Below are 12892 nucleotides of genomic sequence, written 5' to 3' on the forward strand. Positions count from 1 at the left end.
AACGTGCAATTGATGAGCTGAGTGTGAACTTCAACACCAAACAATTTGGCCAGAGCGTAACTACAGTCTTCTATTTACTCCAGATCCTGAAATTGTTGAACAAAATGCCATTAGCTTGTTTCTCAAGGCAAGAATGTGAGTTTCAGAAATTTAACTTGTTCATTTTTCTTTGTGCCATATTTTAATTTGTCCAGTTATAGTTTTAGTTTTTTAAGAAGAATTATGTGATCATGGAATTTATATGTAAGCTTTTCATGTGGGTCTGACGAAGATCTGAGTGCTTACATGAATACTTTCAAATGCAGAGGCTGTCAGAGAGGCATGTTTGAAATATGCTTTGTAAAAAAACTTGGTAACCCAATGCTTGAGCCATGGTACTCAAGTATTCAACAGTACAGCGTTAGTGACTGACCAATCGACATGACTCCATCATTAATAGGTCTGTCAACAGGACTGTTTGTTCATGGCAGTGAATACTCTTTGACAGGCTGACATCCTTCAGGTTAGCATGGCCCTGCTTGGTATATTAGCAGGAAGTGCGTCAGAGTTCTGCACTGGTAAGCGACAGTGTTTCTGAATTTGAGGTTAGTGAGCCTTAGATTAGTGAGTTCTTGTCCGTGAAGATAGAGTGGGAAACAGAATCTGTTTGTATGAATTTCTCAATAGCTTCCATTGGAAGTTCTTAAACATTGTGATATGCTTTTGTACTTCAAACATTTGGCTGAATTTTTAAAAAATGTCAAATGAAAATTGGCAACCATTTTTCAAGTAGTAAAACCCCAGGAGCCATGTTGAGAACAGTAAGCTGTTGATTTGTTTTTAATTGTTTGAGGGAGGACTGGCAGGAGGAGAGTCCCCTGCATCTATTTGAACCACCTGCACAGGTAGACTGTGCCAAGAATTCATGACATCTCCAACATAGAACTAAGTAGAATTTTTTTTTTAATTAACTTTCGAAATCTTGACATTATCAAGAAGGCCAGCATTTATTGCCCATCCCTAGTTGTGCTTGGTAAGCTGCCTTCTGAAATTGCTGCAGTCAAAAAAAATCTGAACTCATTCTCAAGTTGCTATTATTCTGTAAATTATTAGTTCGGGTCTCTGAATTACTTGTCCAGTAATATAACCACTATGCTTTTGTACACTCAGATTATATACTCACATGCAGATGTGGAACTTGATCCTGCAGTCTTTTGACTTCAAAGATGCTGTTCTAACAGTTGGGGCAAGCTGACGTAATCTAAGCCTTTGGAGCAATTACAAATGTTCTTGTTCCTTGAATGGAGCTAGTCCAATTCAGGTTAATTTTAATAACAAAACGCAAACATTCTATGTCTGATTCTTAGGCTGTTTGCAGCTGATTTTTACACTGCAATTAAAGCTGTACTTGCTGTACTAGGCAAAACTTGAAGACAGATAAATTTTGTAAATTTGTTCTTCGTTTATCAGGTCCATAAATCTCAGTGCTTTGTTTTGTTGCTGATCCACCCAGCAGCCATTGTTTTTAGCCACAAGTTTATGGTGGCAGGGCCAGCCATTATTAATGTCAATAAGTTTTATAGACCCGCTGGAACAGTGGACTTCATTAATGCTCCCCATTCATTGCAATCACTGTAGATTACGTTCATGAAGAGCCAAATCATGTGCCCATTTAATGCTTTCCTTGCCACTAAAAAGTACAACTGGCTTTTTTAATGCAGTTGCATTTTGGGGCCTCACTTTTGATGAGTTAAAAATAAATTTTAAAGTTTAAAAAAACTAAAATATTGAAGAATAAAAAGGTGAACTGATGCATTAAGTCTATGAACCAGGCAGAGTTCTGTTTTAGTGTGTAATACATGTAGCAACGCTACTGGTATTTCTACTAACAATGGGCATTCAATACTTGAGATTCATTAAAATGAAGCATTGTTTCCTCTGTTCAGACCTGATAAAGTTTTTTGTTGACTATGTTGCTTGCTGTTTAAAAGATGCAAAGTGAATTTGATCCTTATTAACTACAACTGCTCAGATCTCAGGGCAGGAATTGAATGGCAATATATTCTGGTAAGGAAATAGTGAAATTACAAAACAAGCTGCTGCACGTGGAAATGTACGAACAGTAAATGTTGTGCTCAAGTACAGGAATTCCCAGCACAATGAAGATAGGCCAACGGTGGCCGTGCAAGTTTATTAGCTGTTGTCAGCCATGGCTCGGGACAGTACTCTATACCTCTTGTTAAAAGTTTTTGTGGGTTTGTGTCCCACTCCATGGACTTCAGTGCATGTTCCATATTGAAGTTTTGGTGCAATATTGAGACTGCACTGCTGGACATGATAGATTGAGGCTCCCAGATAATGCAAAAGATTCCATGACACTAATCAAAGATAAGCTTGGAAGTTCTTGTCTTGACCAATCTCTATCTTTCAGTCAACATCGTGAGGCCAGTGCAGGAAAGTCTAGGTAAACACTGAATAAGATAATTGCATAGTTCATTATCTGATCATTTTCTAAATGAACAGTGCTGTTTATGGGATCTTGCTGTATACAAAATGGTTGCCACATTCTTTAATTACAACTGTGACTACACTTCAGAAATACCTGGTTGGTTGTGCAGCCTGGGATGTTCTGAGATAATGAAAACTGCTCTCTAAAGGCAGGTTGCTTCGTTCCTTTGTCTTTGGTTGGCATGCATGTTGCATCTCAATTACACAAAGTACTTGCACTGAAGTAGTGTCATGAACATATTTTTAATGAACTTGCCGCTGCTAAATAATACGTTGATAGTTTATATGGAAAGATTGACAAATCTATTGTAGGAAATGAATCAAAATTCCAATTAATTTTCTCTCTAATAATTAGAGCATTCCCAATGGAAAGGCCAGTCTCAGTAAGTGCCTATCTTGTATATGGAATGCACTTTATAATGGTTTTAAATAAGTAGAGATCAGTGCAATGTAGTATGTCAAGTTAAGAATTAATGGCTGAAATACTTAACCAGATGATTACATACGTCATTAAAAGCTGTTGATTGCTATTGCTTTCATCCACTTGTGACATGTTGCTCTGAAATATGCCCTTCACAATATAAACATTTAAAAAGATTGTCTTATGCCTATCTTTTTGACTAAGAGTGCCCCTTGCACACTGCCAGCACCTTTAACTCTCTGAACTTGTCACTTGTCGTCAGTTTCTTAAAACCACCTGAAGCCGCCTTTCCTACATTCTGGATCTTTTCATTGAGAACTGTGGAGATGAGAAGTAAAGTTAATTTATTAGTCATAAGTAGACTTACATTATCACTGCAATGAAGTTACTGTGAAAATCTCCTAATCACTACACTCCGGTGACTGTTTGGTACAGTGAGGGAGAATTGAGCATGGCCAGTACACCTAATCAGTACATCTTTTGGATGGTGGGTATATTCGATTTTTTTCATTTCCATTGTACGGTCTGTTCTATTTCCCGGTGGATCTGCAGAAATTCAATCTCTTCAATGCATTCCTGGTCTCATTATCAAACCAGCTAAAAAGGGGTTGTCTAGCAGTAGTTTCCCATGGTCACCAGGCAGACGGAAAATGCTGCTGACAACAGTGAACCTTGCCATGAGCAAATCCAAGTCCATCCTTATGAGGATGGCGAGTACAGCTGGAAGTGGCTCCTGCTTCAGTACAAAAAAGAGCCGGCTGCACGAAGATATAATCCTGAGAAAACATGATCCTACAGTGAACTTTTTTGAAAAGAAGAAAATTAGGTCAGGTTATTGTAGAGAGCTTAAATGGACTGACTTTCTACAAGAACAGTTTAAAAACTGAACACAATTTCCTTGAAGTTGAATTCATACATCTGTCGCTTTGTGATGATGCAAAAGGCAATGGTGACATTTCCAAAGGAGACAATAACATGGCAGGTTGGAAGTATCACTTTTGCATTGTTATTGATAAATTATTGTAAGTTACTTTAATAAAAAAAAATAAAGTTTAAAAAAAAACTGAGGTTACATGACTGCAGGGTGGGGGTAAGAAGCATCTAGTCATGATGTTCCAAGTATCACCAAGTGAGAGTCTTGATGGATATGTACACCTTTTCCTGATTTGTCATGCCTTCTCTGACAACCCTCATCTGCTGGCATATTGCCCCACTACTGAACAGAAAGCCATGGCTCCCCCAATAGTTGCTGATCTCAGCATCTCTGGAGATGATCTCTCCCTCTTTATATATACACATAGACACCTGATTCTCAGCCTGCTTCTACCTCCTCTCCAAGACTGACGATTGGGCTGCCTTATTAGATGGATTATTTCAGTCTGCTCTTGTCCCAGTTATTTTCTCAATTCATTGTTTTCCCATTTTTTCAGTCCCTATTCACCTACATTCACAAGTCTCCTAATAACCCTCAGACTCGATGGGCTGAATGGTCTAATTCTGCTCTTATATCTTATGAACCTCTGAAATGGAAGGTTCTAATTTTCTTGCCCTAAATGTCTCTCCTTTATTGATTTTATTAGTGTCACAAGTAGGTTTACATTAACACTACAATTAAGTTACAGTGAAAATCCCCTAGCTGCCACACTCAGGTGCCAGTGGGAGAATTTAGCATGGCCAATACACCTAACCAGCACGTCCTTTTAGACTGTGGGAGGAAACCAGAGCACCCGAAAGAAACCCACACAGACATGGGGAGAATGTGAGGACTCCGTACAGACAGTGACCCAAGCCGGGAATTGAATTCTGGTCTCTGGTGCTGTGAGGCACTTGTGCTAAGCACTTTACCACCATGCAGCCCACTCTATGTGCCATCCCTTTACACCTGTCTCTCACTGGGCTGGTCGGCAGGTTCTCTGTTTCTTCCTTGACAGTGGCTTGACCAATTCAAACAAACCACCTTCCAAATCCTCCTCATATCTGCTGCTTCTCATTTTGAAATACTTCTCCTTCAACTCTGTTTCCTCCAGATAAAATATTTTGGTTTTTGGAAACAAATTGCACATCTACTGAGATTATAGTTCTCCCTATATCACTTGCTGTAAGGAACTTACTCCCTTCTAGTTTCCCAGTGCTCTGGTGATGCCACCTTCTACATCAGAGTTACCAAAATGTCACCTTTTTTAACTTGCCTAAGGATTCTCTTTACAATGGCAGACAGACCCTCGAGCAAGTCTACCTCTATTTCCAGCACTTTGGTTTGACTCCTCCCAGACCAAGGTTGGGTGTCCCTTAGTCTACCACCTTATTTAATAGATCATTTGCTGTTTTCATCATGTGTAGATTGATCCTACCACCAAACACATCTTCGCTCCTACCTGAACTCAATGAAGTGATCATTCTCTGCACAACACCCTGTACCACTATGATCATTCCAACTATCTTCCTCTTCTGGCACCTTCCTAATTAAGCTTGCCTATTTATCATCCACAGACTATCCAGGGCCCCAAGCAATAATTTGCAAATGTGTTCTACAAACAAGTATATGTATTTTCTGCTCATTGTGCAGTCTCTCCTACGTTTGGGGAAGTCAAGCACAGATTGCTTTGTTGAATATCCTCATTCTTTCTACAAATGCAACCTTAAGTTTTAATTATGATTTCAATTTTGTGCCCCACTTTCACTCTAACTTTTCTTGCCTTTAATTCTCTCTTAGTGAAGCTCAGAGGAAGTTCCAAGTAACAGCATTTTATCTTTCAATTTGCATTTTGCAGTCCTCTAACTTTCCAGCTTAAATCTTAACTTCAACTCCCAAGAAATGTTGGGAATGTTCTGGCAAGATTGGGCTGGTGCAACTGCAGAGTTACATAGGTAGTAGCGTTATAGTAATGTTACTGGACTGGTGACTCTGAGGCTGGGCCTAATGCTCCAGAGATAGTGGTTTAAATTCCATTATGTAAAAACAAATAAAATTATGCAATTGATCCAGATATTTGATCAACTTTTAAGTTGATGAGGTTATCCCTTTGTACTGTGCATTTGTTTGTGTATGAGAGTAAATTGAATTCATAAAGGTATGTGTACCTGTTGTAGCTTGCTCCCTGCTGAAGTCCTCTCTGATAAGCACTCCTCGAGTACTAAATGTTTTTGTTCGCTACAAGAACATATTAGGTCAAATTCAGTGCGTTTTTTCTCTTTCCAAGCACAGTAAGGACAATACAGACCTTACAAAGGATTCTGTATAGTTCAGTAAAAGTTAAACTGGTTATTTCAGACTCCTCTTTCTTGTGCAGGTTAGAAATGAAGAATATTTGAATTTGGTAATTTTTTTTCATTCATTCATTTGATGTGGGCATAACTGGCTAGGCTAACAATTATTGCCCAAGCCTAATTAATCTTGAAAAGGTTTTTTGGAGCTGTTGCCTTGAACCTCGACATGTCATGTGGTGTAGATTGGGAAAAGGGAACTACCCTGAGGAACTCCTGCAGTGATGTCCTGGAGCTGAGATGATTGACATCCAACAATCACAACCGTCTTCCTTTGCTCTTAAAAAGAAAACAAACATATTGAATTTGATCTAATATGTACTTATGAAGATCAAAAATATTTAGTACTCAAGGAGTGCCTATCAGAGAGAACTTCAGCGGGGAGCAAGCTATAACAGGTATGCATATTTTCATCAATTCAATTTACTTTCGTACACTCAAAAAAGTGTGCAATACGAAGGGATAACACTTATCAACTTAAGTTTGTGCTGGGTATGATTCCAACCAGTGGAGAGTTTTACCTCGATTTCCATACTCAAGTCAAATACTGTCTTGATGTCAAAGGTAGTCACTCTCTTCTGTGTTCCCACTCCAAGCACTGTTCTGAAATTGCTACTCCCCAGCAACAGTCTGAGATATAAGCCAGTTTGTTCACACCTGATCCCGAGATGAATTTCTGTCTACACAACTATGCTATTACTAAGACTGCCTGCCTCCGCCTCCACAATATTGCCTAACTTTACCCCATCTCAGGTCATTGGGAGCATGAAGTTCTCATTCGTACCTTTGTTGTTTTGAAACTGATGCACTCCAGCCCACTTAAATTTTACTGTCTTTGAACTTGTCATTCTAAACTTAGCTGCCCATGTTCTTACTCACCAAGTCCTATCAGCCATGTGCTCACTGGCCTACGTTAGCTCCTAATCAAACCACATCTTGATTTTAAAGATTCACATTGTCTCCATAGCCTTGGCCTCCCTATCTCTGTAATCTCCCCCAACCTTGGAATACTGAGTTATGTGTTACTTAATTCTGGCTTCTCGACCATCTCTGAATTTAAAAGTTTCACCGTTGGTGGCTTTATCTTCAGTTGTCTTGGCCCCAAGCTTTGAAATTCCCTCCCTATTTTTCTCAACCTTGTTTACTGCCTTTAAGATACTCAAAATCTATCTCTTTGACCAAGCTTTTGGTCATTTGACACAATATCTCCCTTGTCTGGTAATTTTACTTTTATTATGCTCCTGTGAAGCACCTTGAGATGGTTTGATACATTTGTAGGAGCTATTAGAAAATGTTAATGTTGATTATGTATTATTAAGTTGCAAAGTCTCGTCTAACAATGTATTTGCTCAATTAAAGATTTCTAAATATTTTACCATGGAAGGATCTTGGGACAATTTATAATAAAGTGCAAATTAAAACGTGTGTTGACCTATAAAGAGTGTTGTACTAAGTTTCAATAAGACGTTTTGTGTACCCGAGGCAGTAGAAGTCTAACAGTCAGGCCTGTGACCCATGGAATCAAAATGATCTTTCTTGTCTTGTGCGTCAGGTTTGCCGAAAAGAGTCATTAATTTCTCCCAATGGAATGAAAATTGACTCGTTAAAAATAGTGATGATTTGATGGTAATGGATTTGGCTATTTCTTATAGAAATTTATGAACTGAATAAAAATAGCTATGTCAAGAGGATTGCCTTAAATTTACAGGGTAGGAGCACAGTAACAGGAGTCGGCCATTCAGTTCCACAAGCCTGTTCCACCACCTTTCAATGAGACCATGACTGATCTATGACCTAACTCCACATACCACCTTTGCCATGTCCCGTACAACCTGTTGCATGTTCCCTCATGTGTTTTCTTTTTATTCTTCGAGCTCATGTGCAAGAAGCTCTAAGGTGTCATTTCACACATGAGATGTGCTAGAGAATTGCCAGGTATATACTTGATTGGCACCATTTAAATTGCCACTGTGGTGGCCTTGAATTGTATATCATGTGTTTATAAAATATGTAAACTCAGTCTTGCTCTCTTTTGTTTTTTTTTAACTAGGGAATTTGAATCAGTTTTGAAAAGTAACCATGGATGACGGAAAGCCTGTCTGGGCCCCGCACCCCCTGGATGGATTCCAGTTGGGTTCTATCATTGACATTGGTGTTGATTCATTAACGATTGAACCTTTGAATCAAAAGAACAAGGTGAATATACTGAAAAGTTCTTTATATTGGCTATGTTTGAACTGCTCATGATTTTTCTTTAAAATAAAAAGCGATTCTGGATTTAACGCGAATGGCTTGAGTAAATTGTCTACATAACATTGACGGTACTTCAAAAGAAAAGCAATTCATTAGCTTTGAAGTGTTTTTGGATATCCTGAGTATATGGAAGACAATATGTAAAATTTATACTGATTTGTACCTGCAGGATCTAATAGTATATGGTGAATTTTATTGCATGTTGAGTATGCAGCACATTGAGTGACATAGACTAGTGAGTTACAAGTTTTATCCACATTTAATAGAGGGAGTAGGGGGCGTGAGTATGGTTGGTGGCGTTACGGCAAATAAGGTCCAGGTGAAGGCTGGGATGAAGGCACTTTACCTGAATGCACGAAGCATTCGGAATAAAGTGGATGAGCTGGTGGCGCAGATCAGCACAAATGGATGTGATCTGGTGGCCATTACAGAGACGTGGCTGCAAGGTGACAGGGACTGGGAGCTGAATGTCCAGGGATATCAAGTGTTTAGGAAGGATAGGCAGGAGGGAAAAGGGGGGGGTGTAGCTCTGCTGATTAAGGATAGCATCAGGGCGGTAGCAAGGGATGACATTGGAGCCAAGGAGCAGAAAGCGGAATCGTTGAGGGTAGAGATTAGGAACAGCAAAGGGAGGAAGACGCTGGTGGGTGTCGTCTATAGACCCCCAAATAATGATCTGGAGGTGGGGCGGGCTGTTAACGCGCAAATAAGTGCGGCGTGCAGGAATGGGACAGCTGTAGTTATGGGGGATTTCAATCTACATATAGATTGGTCGACCCATGTTGGACGCGGTGGGCTCGAGGAGGAGTTCTTGGAATGCTGCCGGGATAGTTTCCTCGAACAGTGTGTGTTGGAGCCGACGAGGGAGCGAGCTATCTTGGATCTGGTGCTATGTAATGAGGCGGGTAGAATTAGGGACCTTGCGGTGAAGGATCCTCTTGGGGAGAGTGATCATTGTATGGTGGAGTTTCTGGTGCAGATGGAGGAGGGGAAAGTGGGTTTCCGGACGCGCGTCCTTTGTTTGAACAGAGGGGAGTACGGTAGGATGAGAGAAGAATTGGCGAATGTGGACTGGGGGAGCGCGTTGGATGGTAGGTCTGCTGAGGAGCAGTGGAGGATCTTTAAGGAGATCTTTCTTGGTGCTCAGCAGAAATTTATTCCGATGGTCAAAAAGGACCATAGGAGGAGGGGTAATAAGCCGTGGATAACGAAGGAGGTGAAGGAAAGTGTTAAATTAAAAGCAGAGGTGTTTAGAGTAGCAAAGAGTAGTGGGCGAGAAGAGGATTGGGAGAGGTTTAAATGTCAACAAAGATTGACAAAGAAGATGATAAAGAAGGGTAGGAGAAACTATGAAGCTGGGCTTGCGCTTAATATAAAAAAGGATAGCAAGAGTTTTTATAAATATATAAAAAGGAAGAGGCTGGCTAGGGTGAACGTTGGTCCCTTAGAGGATGAGAAGGGGGACTTAGTGGTAGGGGATGGGGATATGGCTGAGGTCCTGAATAACTTTTTTGTTTCTGTCTTCACGGAGGAGGACGTGAATAATTTGCCGGGTGTTAGAGATGGAAAGGTGGTAGGACTGGAGGGTCTTAATGACATTACTGTTACTAGAGAGGCAGTGCTCGACAGACTGGAGGGACTGATTGTGGACAAGTCGCCAGGACCGGATGGAATGCATCTGAGGGTTCTGAAAGAAATGGCGGAGGTGATAGTGGATGCCTTGGTGGTTATTTTCCAGATGTCGCTGGATTCCGGGGAAGTGCCGGAAGATTGGAAAACGGCTAATGTTACGCCGTTGTTTAAGAAGGGTCCCAGGCAAAAGGCAGGGAATTATAGGCCGGTTAGTTTAACGTCTGTGGTAGGTAAAATGTTAGACTCCGTCATCAAGGAGGAAATAGCGAGGCATCTTGAGAGGAATTGCTTGATAGAGCAGACGTAGCACGGTTTCGTTAAAGGGAAGTCTTTAACGTGGATCGTGTGCATCGTGGGCTGAAGGGCCTGTTCTGCGCTGTAATGTTCTATGTTCTATGTTCTATGTGTCTAGGGCGGTGGATAGAGGCGAGCCGGTGGATGTGGTCTTTCTGGATTTTCAGAAGGCGTTTGACAAGGTACCTCACAGGAGGTTATTGCAGAAGGTCAGGGGACAGGGAGTTGGGGGTAGGGTGTTAGCGTGGATAGAGGATTGGTTGTCAAATAGGAGGCAGAGAGTGGAGGTCAATGGGTGTTATTCAGATTGGCGGATGGTGACTAGTGGAGTGCCCCAGGGGTCGGTGCTGGGGCCTCAGCTATTTACCATTTATATAGATGATCTGGAGGAGGGAACCGAGTGTAGGGTGTCGAAATTTGCTGATGACACCAAGATTGGAGGAAAGGCAAATTGTGCGGAGGGTGTGGAGAGCCTACAGAAGGATCTAGATAGGCTGGGCGAATGGGCCAGGAAATGGCAAATGGAATTTAATGTTGGCAAGTGTGAGGTGGTCCACTTTGGTAGGAATAATGGTAGGAAGGATTATCACTTACGTGGCGAAAAACTGCAGCAGGCGACGGTGCAGAGGGACCTCGGGGTCCTTGTGCATGAGTCGCAAAAACCCAGCTTGCAGGTGCAGCAGGTGATCAGGAAGGCGAATGGGATGCTGGCCTTCATAGCGAGGGGGATTGAATATAAAAGTAGGGAGGTCTTGCTGCAGCTGTATAGGGCATTGGCGAGGCCGCAGCTGGAGTACTGTGTGCAGTTTTGGGCGCCGCACCTGCGCAAGGATATTTTGGCCTTGGAGGGAGTGCAGAGGAGGTTTACTAGGCTGATACCGGAGTTGAGGGGGTTGAGCTATGAGGAGAGGCTGAATAAACTAGGCTTGTACTCGTTAGAGTTTAGAAGAATGAGGGGAGATCTCATTGAGACGTATAAGATGATGAATGGGATGGACAGGATAGAGGTGGAGAGACTCTTCCCGCTCAAAAAAGACAGTAGGACTAGGGGGCACAGCCTCAAGATAAAGGGGAGGCGGTTTAGAACGGAGTTGAGGAGGAACTTCTTCACTCAAAGGTTGTTGAATCTCTGGAATTCTCTGCCCGTTGAGGTGGTGGAGGCTGCCTCGCTAAATATTTTTAAGACGCGGGTTGATGGGTTTTTGATGAGAGGGGATTAAGGGTTATGGGGAGAGGGCGGGAATGTGGAACTGAGCCACAACAGATCAGCCATGATCTTATTGAATGGCGGGGCAGGCTCGAAGGGCTAGATGGCCTACTCCTGCTCCTATTTCTTATGTTCTTAATTGAGTTATAGATCTTTTCAGAAGTAGAAAATAGTTGAGATGTTATTTTTCTGTCAAGTACTGGAAGTAGTTGCAAGTATTATCCCTTGGGTGCTATCTTGAAGATGTTAATCACGTGTCAATTCTACGCAAGTAAAGCTTTATGGAAAAGGGTGTTGCTCAGGAAGTTGACACCATTGAGAAACACACATGAAAGAAAAATCTACAACACATCAGGAGGCCAATCAGCCCATCAAGCTGGTGCCAACCAAAGAAAGAAATTGTCCAAGCTTGCCCTACTTTTGAGCTCATGGTTCTTCACCTGTAGATTCCTCTGCTAGTATTCAAATGTAATAGTTTCTGCATCTTTCATCCTTTCAGGTAGTGAATTCAAATGCACATCATAATGGATGAAAAGAATTCTCAACTCCCCTATGGTCCTCCTATCAATTGTTTGAAATCTATTCCTCCAGTTTATTTACCTTTTTGCTAAGGAAAATATGTCCTTCCTATCCACTTTTTACAGGCCCCTCATGATTTTATACACCTCACACTTCCTGTGCTCCAAAGTAGCCCTGCTGATTTATTCTTTACTTGTAGCTAAAATTCCCCATTCTTGGCAATATCATCAGAAATTTCTTCTGCACCCTCCAGTATGATCACATCCTTATTTCAATGTGGTGATCAGATCTGTGTACATAACTCTTGCGTTGTTCAAACTAATGCTTTATTACTATTCTAGTGTGACCTATTCTGTACCTTGTCTATTAACAGTATCCTATATGCTACCGTGACACCTAATCCATCTGTCCTGCTTCAAAAGGGATCTGTGAATATGTGCTTCAAGGCCCCGCTGTTCCTTTATACTTTTCAATATCCCACCATTTAATATTAATATCCTTGTCCTGTTTTCCATCCTGAAATGCATTACGTGGAGCTGGATGAAACCCCTATTAGTATGTTCCTTCCCCCGCTGACCATCTATTGATGCCTTCTGGCAGTCTACTGCTTTCTTCCTCACTGTCAATATATAGCTAATTTTTGTATGATCTGTAAGTGTTTTAACAATTCTCCACACTTAAGTCTAAATCACTTACGTATACCACAAAAAACAAGGGATCCAGTGCTGGGCCTGTGGAACCCAATTGGAAATAGCCTTCCAATCATAAAAACACCCTTTGACCTTTGCTTTTTGGTGCTGAGCCAATTGTCGATC

General features: G+C 41.3%; 1 protein-coding gene and 1 pseudogene across 4 annotated transcripts in view; both read left to right on the top strand.

Moving 5' to 3' along the window:
- Window positions 1–12892, top strand: part of LOC145350873 (unconventional myosin-VI) — a 206089-nt gene that overhangs the window by 72043 nt on the left and 121154 nt on the right. For all 4 annotated transcript variants that reach the window (XM_080200277.1, XM_080200279.1, XM_080200278.1 and 1 more), the window contains exon 2: window positions 8223–8368. In XM_080200277.1, coding sequence (XP_080056403.1) covers window positions 8252–8368 — 117 coding nt within the window. In that variant the 5' untranslated portion in view covers window positions 8223–8251. The remainder of the gene's footprint in view (window positions 1–8222; window positions 8369–12892) is intronic.
- Window positions 3559–3795, top strand: LOC145350702 (large ribosomal subunit protein bL33m pseudogene; annotated as a pseudogene).

Source organism: Carcharhinus amblyrhynchos, chromosome 12, assembly GCF_965287045.1.
Source record: "Carcharhinus amblyrhynchos chromosome 12, sCarAmb.v2.hapA, whole genome shotgun sequence".
Classification (NCBI taxonomy): Eukaryota; Metazoa; Chordata; class Chondrichthyes; order Carcharhiniformes; family Carcharhinidae; genus Carcharhinus; species Carcharhinus amblyrhynchos.